This window comes from Dermacentor albipictus, chromosome 4 (genome assembly GCF_038994185.2).
Source record: "Dermacentor albipictus isolate Rhodes 1998 colony chromosome 4, USDA_Dalb.pri_finalv2, whole genome shotgun sequence".
Classification (NCBI taxonomy): Eukaryota; Metazoa; Arthropoda; class Arachnida; order Ixodida; family Ixodidae; genus Dermacentor; species Dermacentor albipictus.
In genome coordinates this window covers 61,284,912-61,299,412 of record NC_091824.1, presented here as the reverse complement: position 1 = coordinate 61,299,412, position 14,501 = coordinate 61,284,912, and the positions used below count along the sequence as shown (strand labels likewise).

General features: G+C 46.6%; 1 protein-coding gene across 2 annotated transcripts in view; it reads right to left on the bottom strand.

The window, feature by feature from the left end:
* Positions 1-14,501, bottom strand: part of LOC135896422 (lipid droplet-associated hydrolase-like) — a 103,004-nt gene that overhangs the window by 27,871 nt on the left and 60,632 nt on the right. For both annotated transcript variants that reach the window (XR_010562701.2, XM_065424795.2), the window contains exon 2: positions 1,678-1,818. Coding sequence is in view for 1 of the 2 variants with exons in the window: in XM_065424795.2 (XP_065280867.1) it covers positions 1,678-1,818 (141 nt within the window). In the remaining variant the exon portion in view is untranslated. The remainder of the gene's footprint in view (positions 1-1,677; positions 1,819-14,501) is intronic.

Sequence of the window (14,501 nt, the reverse complement as noted above, 5' to 3'; positions counted from 1 at the left end):
GGTCAATATGATTTGCACATTTCGTTGTCGCGCCGAACGCTGCGTTGCTCGACGCTCACCGCGTCCGATGCGGGGCGCGTAGTCGCTGCGCCGTAGCAAAGCCACCTAGAAACAGTCTCTGTAGCACGCCGCAACCTTCGCTTCTCATTCCAACGAGCATCTCTGTCTCCAGGAGGCATCTCACCTCGTGAGTGTCTAGCAGAGGCAAGCGCAGCTGCTTATATGCCGCCGCGACGCCGCGAGCGACGGCGCGAGTTGGAGCCCCGTTTCTCCTCTGTCGTGACGTCACGGTGTCACGTGGTATTGAAGGCGACACCGCCGCGCCTGAGGAGCTGGGTTGAGCTCTAATAATATGCTTCGCATAAAAGAAGCTCCGTTCCCTCCCACTCTGTGTAGAAGGATGACCAGCCAAGATGTGTATGTGCGCCCCTTAATGGCGAACTGCACCTCCGCCGCGGGTCGGCCCGGCATTTCACTATCTGCGGGATCGGCCCAAGTATGCGGAGTTTTGCGTCTACACACAGACACGATCGTGAGGGAACTAGCCCTTAATAGCTTCGCTGTAAAAAAATTGAGTGCCATTCCACTCTGTAGAAGTGGGTGACCAGCGAATCTCTGCATAGTGATGACTATATTGATTTAATATACGGTGATTACTATATTGATTGATTAAAGACACGTACACGTGACTTCGTGATACTACCGTCTTTTATTTTATTTTGTTACCATAGTGGTCGTCGCTTTATGGTCACTACGGCAGCTAGACGCCCATGAGCTGAACGAAGACGCTGAAAAGATTTTTAGCAAACGTCAAGTCTATACATGACTTATGACTTGTACATGATACACTGACATGTGTAATAGCATTGCATGCCGAACCATTCTTCCTCGCGGTATTTGGGGTCCCGACGGGTTCCGCGCATGCGCTTTGCGTTGGCGGCCCGCTCGTCGTCGGTGGTCTCACGCCGCCGCCTTCGTGGCCATTCCCATTCCTGGGGAGGTATTCTATAAGAGTTCACTTAGTGGACTGCCCATTTCGGCCGTTCCTGATTGGCTAGGGCCACTCGTCTCCTCGTCGCTCGTACAGCTGCATCGAATCAGCAGCGGCCGAAATGGACAGTCCACCAGGTGGACTCTTACAGAATACCACCCCGACTCGGGAAGGCGATCATCGCGGGCACTCTGCTGTTCTTCGTCGGACGGTCCATGCCCGTCGACCAACGCGCGCTCGGCGTTAGCGGCTTCCTGCCGTCTTCGCGCCCATTCCCGTTTCGGCTCACGACGTCGCTCTTGGAGGGCACGCCAGGGCACGCTAATCTTCCTCGATGCGCACAATACGCGTCCTACTCATGGCACCGCCAGAACGCAACTGCTGATAATGTCGCTAGGAGACGCTGACGTCACAGTAAAGAGGCGCACACATAACGTCGCGAGCGTCGCTCGATGCCGGGCGCGTCGGTGTGCTTCCTTCGTCTACCTCTTCCACGCACGCAGAAAAGGACGGAAACCTACTCACATACAGTGTCGCTGTAAAACGAAGGCCGTCGGGAAATGGCGTCAGTACAAGCACTTGACCTACGCCTATTTCCGTCGTCTGCTTCAGTTTTCGACATTCGCCGCGAGGCGTACTACCGACTAGTACAAGCTTTCTAACTTGCCAACGAGACCGTCACGAACCTTCAACGTTGGGTATCTGCATGGGCTTGGGTGGTGCCACGTGACCGGCGTGCGAGACACCCCAGACGATGACCTTGCCCTTGAGGCCCTGGTAGATTTCGCGCATGAACTCGGCGTAGAACTCGATCGAACCAGGATTGCCTGCAAAAGAAAACGTATTGGTGACGACGCGCCGGTGCGGTTTCGCCGGTCCACTCTACGTGCACTTAAGCAAGTACGCTTTCACTGCGGACAAGCACGACAGCATGTTCGTTTCCATTAGTTTCATCAGCGGATTTGGGCATCACATGAGTGTGACGATGGATTGAGCAATTAATTGGCTATCTTCCTTCATAGGCTTATGGGTGTGCTAGAAGGGGCTTGAGTAGTAACATGCAAGCGTTGGTCAAGTTTTCCCCCCCTTAAATATCAAATATAACTTTGGGTGCTTCTGTTCAGCCTTTCGTGTGGTGCATCTTTAACTTGATATCAAAAGGCCACTCAATACGTAGCATATATCACGTCAGATTAACAGAATACATTTAATAGGCGGTAAATTTACAAGGTAGGCCCCTTAAGTGCTTCGTAGCAATGTTATATACTTTCCGACACATTTCGTTACATTGTTTAGCTAATTTAGCAGTGTTCGGTAATGCCTCATAACATCTTAAATTGGGGCCTATTGATTTTAAAGAAAACACATCTTTAAGCGAATTTAGCGGTGTTCAGTAATGCCTTGTAACATATTAAATCAGGGCCTACTGATCTTAAAGAAGATACATCTTTAAATGTACTTATTACATACTTTCTTTATTAGCTGCCGATTTGGGTTCACGGCTATTCGAATACTTCAGAAGCTGAATCTGGCCACCCTGGTGCTCGCCTTGTCGGAGTGCCAGGTGATTGTTAAGAACTGCAGGTAACGCATAACCGTGGCATCAAAATCACCAGGCACAACGGTCAGCTGCTGCGAAGTATATTTCTCTTACCGAAGACTTCAAAAAATGTTTAACTTTTTTAGGTTAGAGTGCGCAGAATGTTCGGTGATCAGGAATTAAACCGCTGTTATATTCAGCCTAGTGTCTGTCCCAATCTTGCACTTAAAGCAGAGGGATTTCGTTATCGAGAGTTCATGCAATACTGGCCTCAGAGATCGCACTCGGGCGCCTCCGCTGAGATCTCGGGGGCCACACTGCAAGTGTGTTAGTCGGGAAACTCGCGCAGGCGCGCTGCGTTTGCGCATTATTTCTACGCGAGTTGCCCTCCACCGAGAAGTGGTGTGCTCACTCCAGACGTGACCAAGACAGAAGTTATCTCCCACGAGATTTACAGACGCGAACATGCGACCCGGCTCGTTCGGGTGTTTTCGCGTTTCAATGTACGCCGACGATACGAAACTTCGAAGTAAACTGCAGTCTTAGATCAAGGGCGGTCAGGGGAGAGTGACTCCGGCGCCATTTTTAGCCTCAAGGAGATAGTATTTCCTGAACTTATTGCGGAGTCCTGACCAACGTTATAAGATAACATTGTCTGTGCAACAGTTCTCAGTATTTGAACATAATATCTCCCCACTCCTTCTTTTCCTACCGTGAGTCGTCTGCACCAACGTGACTGCCGAACGCAGACGTGTTGTCTTTATCATCAAGAGACCTCTCGACAATCACAATGCACCGTGACCATTCAAAGCTGAGATAGCATTGTAAGATGGGCATTTCAACAATATTTGATCGCGATATCCGCGCTCAAGTCGTGACTAATGCGATTACAAAACACTGACTTGTGCGCCATATCTATAGCTTGGAAGACCTCTTGAAATTCACGATAAGCCTTAAGCCATCGTAGGATGGCATTGTCAGAGAGACCGATATTTGAGGTCGATGTTTATAGTGTGCTGCGATTTCAAGGGTCGCGAAGCGGCTTGATCGTGCGAACTGGTGCAGCACTATGTGCGATATTAGGACCAGCAAATGCATAAAGTGCAGAAAATGCCAGGGCACGGAAGATCGAGGGCGCGCATGCGTTTCTCACAACTGCCACAATGTGCCACACGAATTTGAGCAATCTTAACATGCTGCCATTCAGAAATCTACACAATACAGGAACACTGTATTCCCTCTGTATTCCACCGTTACCCCCTGTATTTTGCTCCGTCATTTTCTGCGCGTGCACCAGTTTACGTCGGTCCGAAGCTAGGACAGTGAGATCCCGAAGTTAATCTACCTTATAATCTTCCCTAAAGTGGAGTAAATATCAATTTTTTAAAATATATATAGTAATGGCAATTTCGAATACGAACAGTGAGTACAGAATATCAGATCTAATATATCAGATGATCAAATGCCGAGCAGTATACGAATTCATAGCAGGAATATTTATTTCTGTGTAATTAGGTATCACGCTTCTATTGACTACCCCCCTCCTCTCCGCCCCAGAAAGGAAGAGCTATATATCTGGGACAAATATTGAATTTTAAGCACAGGATGACTAATCACCATTACAAGATTGCTGCGAATATCCCCTCAACCTCTTCAAACCTGGTTGCAAACCAACTTTTCAAGAATCTATGGCTCTTGTATACAGAATAGGAGCTTTACAAAAGCGCTAAATTGCCAGATTATTAAAGCAAATGACGAAATAAAAATAAAAGAAAACAAGCAAATGTGTTCAGTAATACATATATACATATATAGCAACGAGAAGAAAGTTAACGAAGGACCAGATTTCTATTTGTCATATCATAAGAAGCCAACAATGTCTTTCTTAGCTCACTTATTATGATATATATATATATATATATATAAATGCTCACTCTTCAATAAGAAGGTTACGCGATCGGAGGAAATTCTAAAGGAGGTGGCAAGGCCTGTGACATAAAGAAAAAGTGAATAAAAAAGTTCGGAGCATCTTTCTTACGCGCAAATCCGAACGCGCGTACTAAAGAATCTGACCACTTTACCTAGCACGTTTCGGAAACATCTCCTGCGCCAAAACTTCACAAATATGTACCATACACTTTCCCATAGAAACCACTACTGGGCACTCTGGCGCTAGCGTCTATGTTGTCCCCAGAACTAGGTCGTACGCCACACTATGTGTGCACTATGTGTGTAAGCTCTATGTCGTCCGCATACATCCGACTAACGTCGGATGTATGCGGACGACATAGCGCTACAACGTACAATGCAAGCAACTTGCAGAGACTTGAATACAAGTGGCAATGCGGCGAAGAAAGATCTAGGCCTTAAGTTTAGCACAGAGAAATCAGAATTACGATTTTTCTTTCAATGAAAAGACGACTAATGGCGTGGTATCAGCTCAACAGAAAGTTACACTAACAGCCAACCAATATAAATATCAGGGTGTACATATAAACGAGGAATAACCACCGCGGTGGCTTAGCGGCTATGGTATTGCCTTGCTAAGCACGAAGTCACCGGATCAAATCCCGGCCGCCGCGGCCGCATTTCGATGGGGGCGAAATGCAAAAACGCCCGTTTCCCGTACATTGGGGGCACGTTAAAGAACCCCTGGTGGTCAAAATTAATCCGGAGTCCACTACTCATAATCACAATCTAATCGTGGTCCTGGCGTGCAAAACCCCAGAATTAAATTCAAACGAGGAAAGACCGACTCAATGTTCCGCCAAGATAATCTAAAAACGAAAGGGAAGCGGAATGCAGAAATAAAGAAACATAGAGCACTTTGGGGCAACACAATATGCGAGGTGGTGCTGGGACTTTTGAAAAGTGTAATGGCGCCAGTGTCAACCTGCCAGCCTTGCCATTTCATGCCCGAGCAGGCTGCCAGAGGACAAGAACATACCGACGCAAGTACGCGCCGCACGACGAGGTATGTCTGCCCCGTAAAATATATATAAAGAAAACAGGAAATGAGTCGGAACATCGCAATATAATGCCTGAATATTGACCCAGCGAAACCTACAGGGAGTGCCCACCTTCCAGAAGCGTTGGGATTCAAAGAAGATGGAAGGACTGACTGGTCAGCGGTCGAGATAACTAAGAGCCGATTAGAGTATTGGTAGAAGAAAAGAAGGGAAGAGATTGATAGAACCCTAGTCAATGCAAGTGTAACTGAAAAGTAAAGTAACAAAGGTTTTAAATACGACAGTTGAAATCGAGATCATGGGGTGAAAAGGCTAGATAGGGATAGATGGAGTAAAACCAGATTAGATCAAGCAGGCTAGGGAACTATTTGTACCCGCCCCGTTTCAACGTGGATGCCAAGAAACACAATAAATTAATAATAATAATAATAATAATAATAATAATAATAATAATAATAATAATAATAATAATAATAATAATAATAATAATAATAATAATAATAATAATAATAATAATCGCTGCAAGCGTGCCGGCATGATGGTTCATCCAGCGTAGGAATGATGTTAATAGGCGGATTTCTCTGAGCTTTGCGCTTTTGGCTTCCAAGAACTTCGAGGCTTCGCGACACGAAATGCAATAATTTGTAACGATTATGCACGCGCACAGAATCGTATTGCCTTCTTGCATTTGTAAAAAGAGGATTGCTTGGAAATTTAGGCGAGGTCGAGCAACAATCTCCCTTGAGGAAGTCTAGCTTCTTGTAGCGAACGCGTGAAAAAGCTTTAAAACCTGAACCGCCAGCCTCCCACATTGATTCGGTCCTGAGTGTTTGAATTCCGGAGAAAGAATTACAGTACACGGAAAAGCGGCAACTGCAAGGTCAAGTACGTCCATAAACGCATTCCTATTTATGTAATAAATTGCTCGCAGGCACCGTTTGTTTAAACTTCCTAAAAGGGCTTTACAACAGAGGACACAGGGTAGAAAATAGAGGACGCAGAGATATTACTGCAGCGACAAACCACCTTTTACTAAGCTGCCGGTGTCAAGTGCAGGCAGCGACACCATCGTTAAGATGAAGTCCATCTATTAACATTTGTTTTTCTTTTATTTCAACGTGAACGCTCATGGAACAAGTAGGAAAACAAAGCATGACAAGATGTCGCTACCATGTTGCTATGTATTGCCATCTACGACTGCACTACCCCGGTATTTCGAGCTACTGAAACTCTATATCTGCGCATCCTGGGAACGCAACCTGGTTCTCTCAACTTCAGCCTATACATATGCAGGGCGTCCCAGATAATTTTACTCAGAGTTTTAAGATATGAAAATGCCACATAGTTGATGTTGTTTGGCGTAGCAATGTGATGTTGTTTGCCGTGGCTTGAAGATACTCAAACAATATTTTTTTAATTACGCATATTTAGATCATTAGTCTTAATTAATTAATCAACTTCGCAAATATTATAATTGGATGAGATGTGTCAATGCGAAAATTGTACAGCGACATGAAAAAACTGGCTGTGGCTTAGCAAAGGTTAAGCCCAGGATGCGAAGCATACTAGCCTTTATTTTAACGCGACAGCGTTAAGGAGCTCGTCGCAGAAAAGCCGGTGTCGTCGGCGTCGGCTGAGGCGTGCGGCGCTTGCTCAGGCGCACATTTCTTTGTCGCGCCGAACGCTGCGTTGCTCGACGCTCACCCCGTCCGATGCGGGGCGCGTAGTCGCTGCGCCGTAGCAAAGCCACCTAGAAACAGTCTCTGTAGCACGCCACAACCTTCGCTTCTAATTCCAACGAGCAGCTCTGTCTCCAGGAGGCATCTCACCTCGTGAGTGTCTAGCAGAGGCAAGCGCAGCTGCTTATATACCGCCGCGACGCCGCGAGCGACGGCGCGAGTTGGAGCCCCGTTTCTGCTTTGTCGTGACGTCACGGTGTCACGTGGTCAGTCTTGAAGGTGACGCCGCGAGCGACGGCGCGAGTTGGAGCCCCGTTTCTCCTCTGTCGTGACGCACGGTGGCACGTGGTATTGAAGGCGACACCGCCGCGCCTGAGGAGCTGGGTTGAGCTCTAGTAATATGCTGCGCATAAAACTCGCGCTACAGCTTTCTGTTGCTCAATACGTGCTACACAGAAGTGTTTTTCCGAGCGCGACAGAAGCCCGCAAATGCACGCAAAATTGACGCGCGACTGGTCGCTCGAAGCACTTGGCGTGTATTCGTGGGCTTCTTTACCTTGCCTTTGTTCTGACCAGCTACACGGCATTTTCATATTTTTAAACTCAGGCTAAAGTTAGCTGGGGCTCCCTCTATATGTACGACAGCATTGAACTTGCAGAAACTCTTCCTGATTCAGAAAAAAGCACTTCGATCAATTGAAAATTCCGCTTTCTTAGAACACACAGAACCACTCTTTCACAAGCATAAAATTCTAAAAATCCACAATATATACAAATACAAATTATTAAGAACCTATAAAAACGCCACATTAGGTAGGGCGGAACTATTCCAAGAATTATCTAATCTCAGAAAAAGTACAATTTCCTACCCATTCCGATATCAACCGCCATACTACGTTCCCTCCTCGCGCACCCATTATGGGAAAGAAAAACTTGACTACGCCCTGGCAACTACACTAAATGAGCTAGACCGGAAAGGTGTGAACATTCTGGCCCTTACTAACAAAACTTTATTTGACATGTTTGTTTGACTGTATTGCAACTGCTTATGCGTCTAATTGTTCTTTTAATTGTCATTTGTGATCGGACTGTCTGATCGTTTATTTGCTGATATGTTTATATAACTGAATCAAGATAATAAATCGTCGTGTCACTGCTGTTGTACGGGTGGCTAGAGCTTAGTCAAGCTGCACAGATGCAGCTTTTTTCTCTGGCCCCCTATTTTCGCTGTAACAATGTATTGACTGCGGCGAAAATAAAACTTGATTGATTGATTGATTGATTGATTGATTGATTGATTGATTGATTGATTGATTGATTGATTGATTGATTGATTGATTGATTGATTGATTGATTGATTGATTGATTGATTGATTGATTGATTGATTGATTGATTGATACTACCATTGCAGTGTTGCGCGGTTTTGCTCGTTATGCTTACAAACTGCACGGAAATTCAACTTTCCTTTTTTTTTTTCTAATCGAGGAGCCCGTAAGCTTTCGTGACCGAATGCACAAGCCTCTCATATGAGTCACGCCATCCTCAATCGTTATCTGCGACGAAGAATGACTCTTGCAGAAGCTCCGATATAGGCGTTACACTTCGTTTCTCTCATAGTGGCCCAGGCGTTGCACGTAGCCGTAGGCTATAAACCGATGTCCGGCTAGGGAGCCAGGCATAACAATGGGATGAATATGCATTTGCGTCGCGCCTCCATGCGCGTTGCGCTTACGCGTCCGGCGTTTCAAGGGCGCTGACGATTACGCCACGCGTCGCGTCGCAAAGCGAACGCATAGAGAACAATAGAATAACAAGTAGGAAATATATAGGATGTCCTAGCTAACGTCAGCGAAACTTTTCAACGTAATAAAGATTGTAGAAAACACTGTGCGCGATATAATTTCAACGTCTACTGTGTTCGGACGTCATTGGTCTAACGACCGAACCCCGTAAGTCTTAAAATCATATCTTGCACAGCGTTCTTTAATCTTTTGGTGTTGCGCTGCTGAGCATGAGGTCGCGGGATCGAATCCCGGCCACGGCGGCGGCATTCCGATGGGGGCGAAATGCGAAAACACCAATGGTGCTTAGATTTAGGTGCACGTTAAAGAACCCCAGGTGGTCGGAATTTCCGGAGTCCTCCACTACGGCGTGCCTCATAATCAGAAAGTGATTCTGGCACGTAAAACCCCACGATATTTTTTTCTTGAATCTCTTTTTTTTTCGTTGAGTAGCTTGGCTAACGTTAGCTGGGACACGCGGTATGTGTATGCACCTTCTTGGATTCAAAGAAACAATTAATAAATCCGTCTGATGTCCGGGCGGTATTCCAACAGGCGGCGCTGCCTTGCTGCTGTGTAAATTTGAATGAAAATATACCTATAAAGGTTCCTCACCCCCCAAATAAAACCACCCTTCTTCTTCTTCTGGACCAAGCCCAGCGAGCCGCTCGTACCAATGCGGCTTTAGAATGGGGGCCCCATCCATCGTGCCCTATTTTTATTTATTTTCAATAGTTTTTTTTTCTCAATCCAAACTAAGTAAGCCATGTCCACTCACGAAGGAAATAGCACTAGCGCAACAATTTCGAGAATTCTGTTTCAAAAGCATGCAGCTAAATACGCTGGCATTATTTTCTTTGTCTTAATCGTTCTGATCCAAAGAGCAGCATTCTACGCAATTGAAAGTTAGAATTTAAGAAATTGTGGAGCTTAACATCCTGGAACTACAGAATAAGTTATGGGTGACGTCGCAGTGGAAGGCTCCGGCTAAATTTTGATTAACTGGGTTTCTTTAGCGCGCATCCAAAACGTGGTACGCGAGCGTTTTGCCATTCCACCGTCGTGGAGAGAGACGGCGAGGTTATGATCTGCACGTAACCTTAAACGTAGGCGTATATTGCATCTGTTGTTTTAGCGATAGTCATCGGTCTGACAGTGGCCAGCGACATTTTGAAGTCCATCACCCCTGATGTTGAGGCGAAATGCAGTCTTTATACAGCCCCTGTGTGGTCTAGTGTCGTGCACTTCGATACATAGCCTTCAATAACCCTTTGCTTGGGAATGTGATGCCGCCAAGCGCACACAGCCGCCGTCTGGTCGTGGTAAGACGCCGGTGCTGCACTTGCGAACGGCTATTGTTTCAGACGTGTTGCCAATCCGTCAGCCGCGACTTTAATTGTTCTCTGACTGGCGGCATGACAGGTGTGAGCTGACGCGACATTGATGTGAACTGTGCAGCGTATTGCGCCATGTGGCGCGGATAATTGCGTGCTGAGTGCGCTGGTTGTTGAGCATAACTACAGCTAGCTGTGGTGTTATTTACATATCCCGTTCAGGCATCCTGTGCTCGCTTATGCACGCGAAGACAGTGCGTTCACAGCAAAAAACACACTCGAAAATGTTTATGTTTAAAAGGCATCGCAAATATCTTGAAATACTTATGATTGGACATGTGCTGCAAGTTTCAATAAGGCCTGTGAGGTGCTTAAGCCAAACCCGTGGCGAGGTAGACATCGGGGAATTTCTCCCTGTATCGATACGGTCATCATGGAGCTGGTTCACTGGTTTTATTGTTTTTCGCACTGTTCTGCATCCGGCATATATTTCATGTGGCTGGATGGGTGCTTTCGAAATATGCAGTAGACATGATATAGTTCATTTTCTCGTATGTAATGTCCCTGTAGGGCGTTCTTTGTAAACTCCAAGCATTATGTTACCTTGACAAAATTCGCGAGAGAAATGAAAATATTTAATCTGTTCGGCAGCCATATACACGCTTTTTGCAAATCTAAAGAAGCAACTGCCTGAAAATACTATTTTGCCTGCAATGTGTGACCGTACAGTAGCATCAATAGCTACAAGGGCTGCTCTGGACTACTTGGAGATTACCGGACTAGACGCAAGGCTTTGAGAAAACCATTCTGCTAGTGCATATATGCATCCATTCTTCCTGCCCTCATAATCATCCTTCATCACTCTTCGTTGCCCCCTTTCCTTTTTCCCCTGTGCAGAGTAGAAGGCCAGAATTCTAGCTCAGGGCGACCTTTCTTCCTTTCAAATAAATTATCTCTTTCTCTCTCTCTCTGGAAGACGCAAGAAACGTTGTTAAAGTAGGCTTCTGACACAATTATTTCGTACCTGAAGGTACTGCGGCAGCTGAAGCCACTGCGGCGGTTTTCCTGTCTACTTTTCGTTATTACTCATGCGTTACGTAGCTGCCCGACAAATTGCGTCGCATTTGAGTCCACCAACACGGCTGTGAATTCGTATACTCCGATTTTAGAATGCGGTGCCCGTACATCTTACTTTTGGAGAAATTTCCGCACAAGGTGCCCGAATGGTAGGGAGGTAGAGTTCTTGGAGGAAACGGTCCATATATATATATATATATATATATATATATATATATATATATATATATATATATATATATATATATATATATATATATATATATATATATGGATGCTTGACCACATCAGCATTCTATCCGCAACCAGCGATCGCGAAGGCGCCTGTAAGAGTCCGCCGCAGCGAGGGTTTTTGAATGCTACCCCGTTTACACGGATACAACTTTTTATTTTTCTTTGTCGTAAATACTGAGCCATGACGCAACACGCTTACGTCAGAGTTGCGCTGGTGCTACGAGAGCCCTTCTCCTCAGAGGAATCGCAAAAATTATCTCACGTCTTGTATTGAAGACATCGCTTCTTTAACGCACTTCCTCGACGTAATCGGAAAGCCTTGGACGGGTAAACTGCCGCCATACGCGCATAAATAAAGTCCGCGCTCGGAACTCTCATTCCCGGCAGCAGCTTGCAACACGAATTAGGCGATTATACGGCGGACAGCTTCGAAATACGGAATACAGGTATGCGCTCTATCGAGCCTGTTACTGTTCACTTTATGCGGCAATGAATGTAACGGATGCCAAACGCTTGAAACACAACGTGCCTAATCGTCACGCTCGTCAACATGAAAAGACTCGGCCGTCAGGTGTGTCCGACGAGATTGTGCGCGGAATGTGCAAATCCTGCTCTCCTCTGTCCTACGTTCAACCTCTCTACGCCAGGGAATGGTTTCTCTGCGTATTCCTCTGCGTAGGTAGACCTGACGTGTCCTGACCACTACCGGGGAGCAAGAGAGAATGAGGTTGTCTGGATGGTGGAGGGTACAAGAAGGCCAGCGAGACGCCACACATGGAGACACTTCTTCTCTGTCCTTGTCTATCGGAGCACGCACGCTTAACGTTTCTGTATCTTTTTGTCTTGGAGCGCATTGCTCACCCACAGTAATGCATTAAACTTCTGCTATCGTTTTTACATCCTCTCATCTTCCTTGCCGAACCCGCTCCGATGGTAGACCTGGGCCCAAAGAAGACGCCCTTGAAGGTCGGCGAAACCCCGTCCCCGCGACAACTGGCGGGAGCCTTAACAAGCCGCGGCTCCCTAAAGAAAGAAAGAAAAGTTCCTCAAGCAGTTGCAGAGTTCCTTAATTTATACTCCACGTTACGTTATTTTACAGCTCACAGATGGTGGTGGCTAGTTGGCATTCAGCGGCCGAGTGTTAGGCCGAGGAAGTCGTTCCAGGCTGCGCCAGCCGCTTTCCGCACGGCTGCGTTTCGATGTTTCGCTGCGCGTTGAGGAATCTCGGGGGGTGGTAGTGAATCTAATGGCACCCTCAAGTGGTCGTTTCCGATCCCCCTTCTACCAAGCTTCAAGCGACGTTTAGCAAAGCGACAGAACATTATCGCGACAACAAAAGTGTGATTCTAAAAGGTTAATCAGGCCGGAATGACGCTACTAAACTTTGTTGTCTGCGTAACGCAGCTTCATCAGTGCATGCGTTCTGAAATGAGCAGACGAATATGCCGTGAAGTTCTTCACCACTGCAAAAGAAAAAAAAATAGAAAAAAGAAAGAAACAAAGGAAATAGGGTCGAAAAGGGCTCTTCCTGTTTCCAAAGCGCGTTGGGGCAAAGCAACAAAATAATCGATAAAACGATGAGGCATTGTATGATTCTCCTCTGTTATCGTCTGTCCACGCCTAGTTTTTGTCTGCCTGCGAACCTAGGTGGTGCGTGTCAGTGAGACTGCGGTCTATTTGACCACAACAAGCACGCCACAACAGCGTCTTTCATTGCCTCCATATGTGTACAGATTAAGGTGATAATAAAGCAATCACGCTTATAAATCCGTGCTTGCGGTGTATCCTTGCAAGCAATACCAGAAGTGAAAAAAAAAACTAAGTACAGCTACGCATGCACTCCCGTTTGTTCACGGTTACCCTCGTGCGCTTGCGCCCAGCAGCTTGTGGGTCCCGCTGCTAAGCACAAGGTCGCGGGATCAAATCCCAGCCACGGCGAACGCATTTCGATCGGGGCGAAATGCGAAAACACCGGCGTGCTTAGATTTAGGTGCAAGTTAAGGAACCCCAGGTGGTTGAAATTATCCCAGAGTTCGAGTGCGTTATTCCCAGATTCGAGTGCGTTGTTACTTCTTTTTACTTGTTTTCTCCTACCGAAAGTCGTAGGTACGACTCCCACCAACGGTCGTGGGTTCGAATGCCTTAATTACCTCCAAACTAAACTAATGTGCCTTAATTAACTTCGTCTTAGCACCAAATGTCGTGAGTTCGACTTGCACGTAAGCTCGAGGGTTCAACTCCCACCGAAGGTCATCGGCTCGAGTGCCTGAATTAACTCTATCTTAATTAATTCTGCGTTCTTTTTCTCTTTTTTTTTTGCATGATGAGCGGCATCGAAGCTAGTTGTGGAAGACGGCGACGAACGCGAGAGCAGTGGCACGAGCGCGTGTCTGCGCGAGTGGAGCTCACGTGGATTTCTGCACCGCACGCCGCGTTTTCCAGTCCAACGGGGGCGTGAGCCACTTCAGGCTTTCGCCTTAATCGAAATCTGAACTTGCGAGTCCAATACTGACGTAGAAGTAAACAGCCGAGGCAACAAGGCGATTTAGACGGCAGAGAGAGAAAGAGAGAGATTGTGAAGAGGAATTGAGGCGCGGAGACAAAAGAAGCGCGACCGAACTTATCTTTCCCAAGGCGCCCACAGCGAACGGTGAACACCGTGGCGCTCTCGAAACTCTCGAAGCGACGCCTTGATTCGCCGCTTCGTGAGCGGCAAGAGTTCTCGCTTGCCGGAGAGGATGTTGCAGGTTGGCAGCATGCCGACGTAAGAACGGGACGGCGAAATTTCTCGTTTGCTGGCGGCAATACGGAATCTGAGTGAAAACACCACGCATTCGGAAAGTGATTGTAAATACCGTATAGCAGCTATAACGCGACGCGGCGTTATCCCTCGGA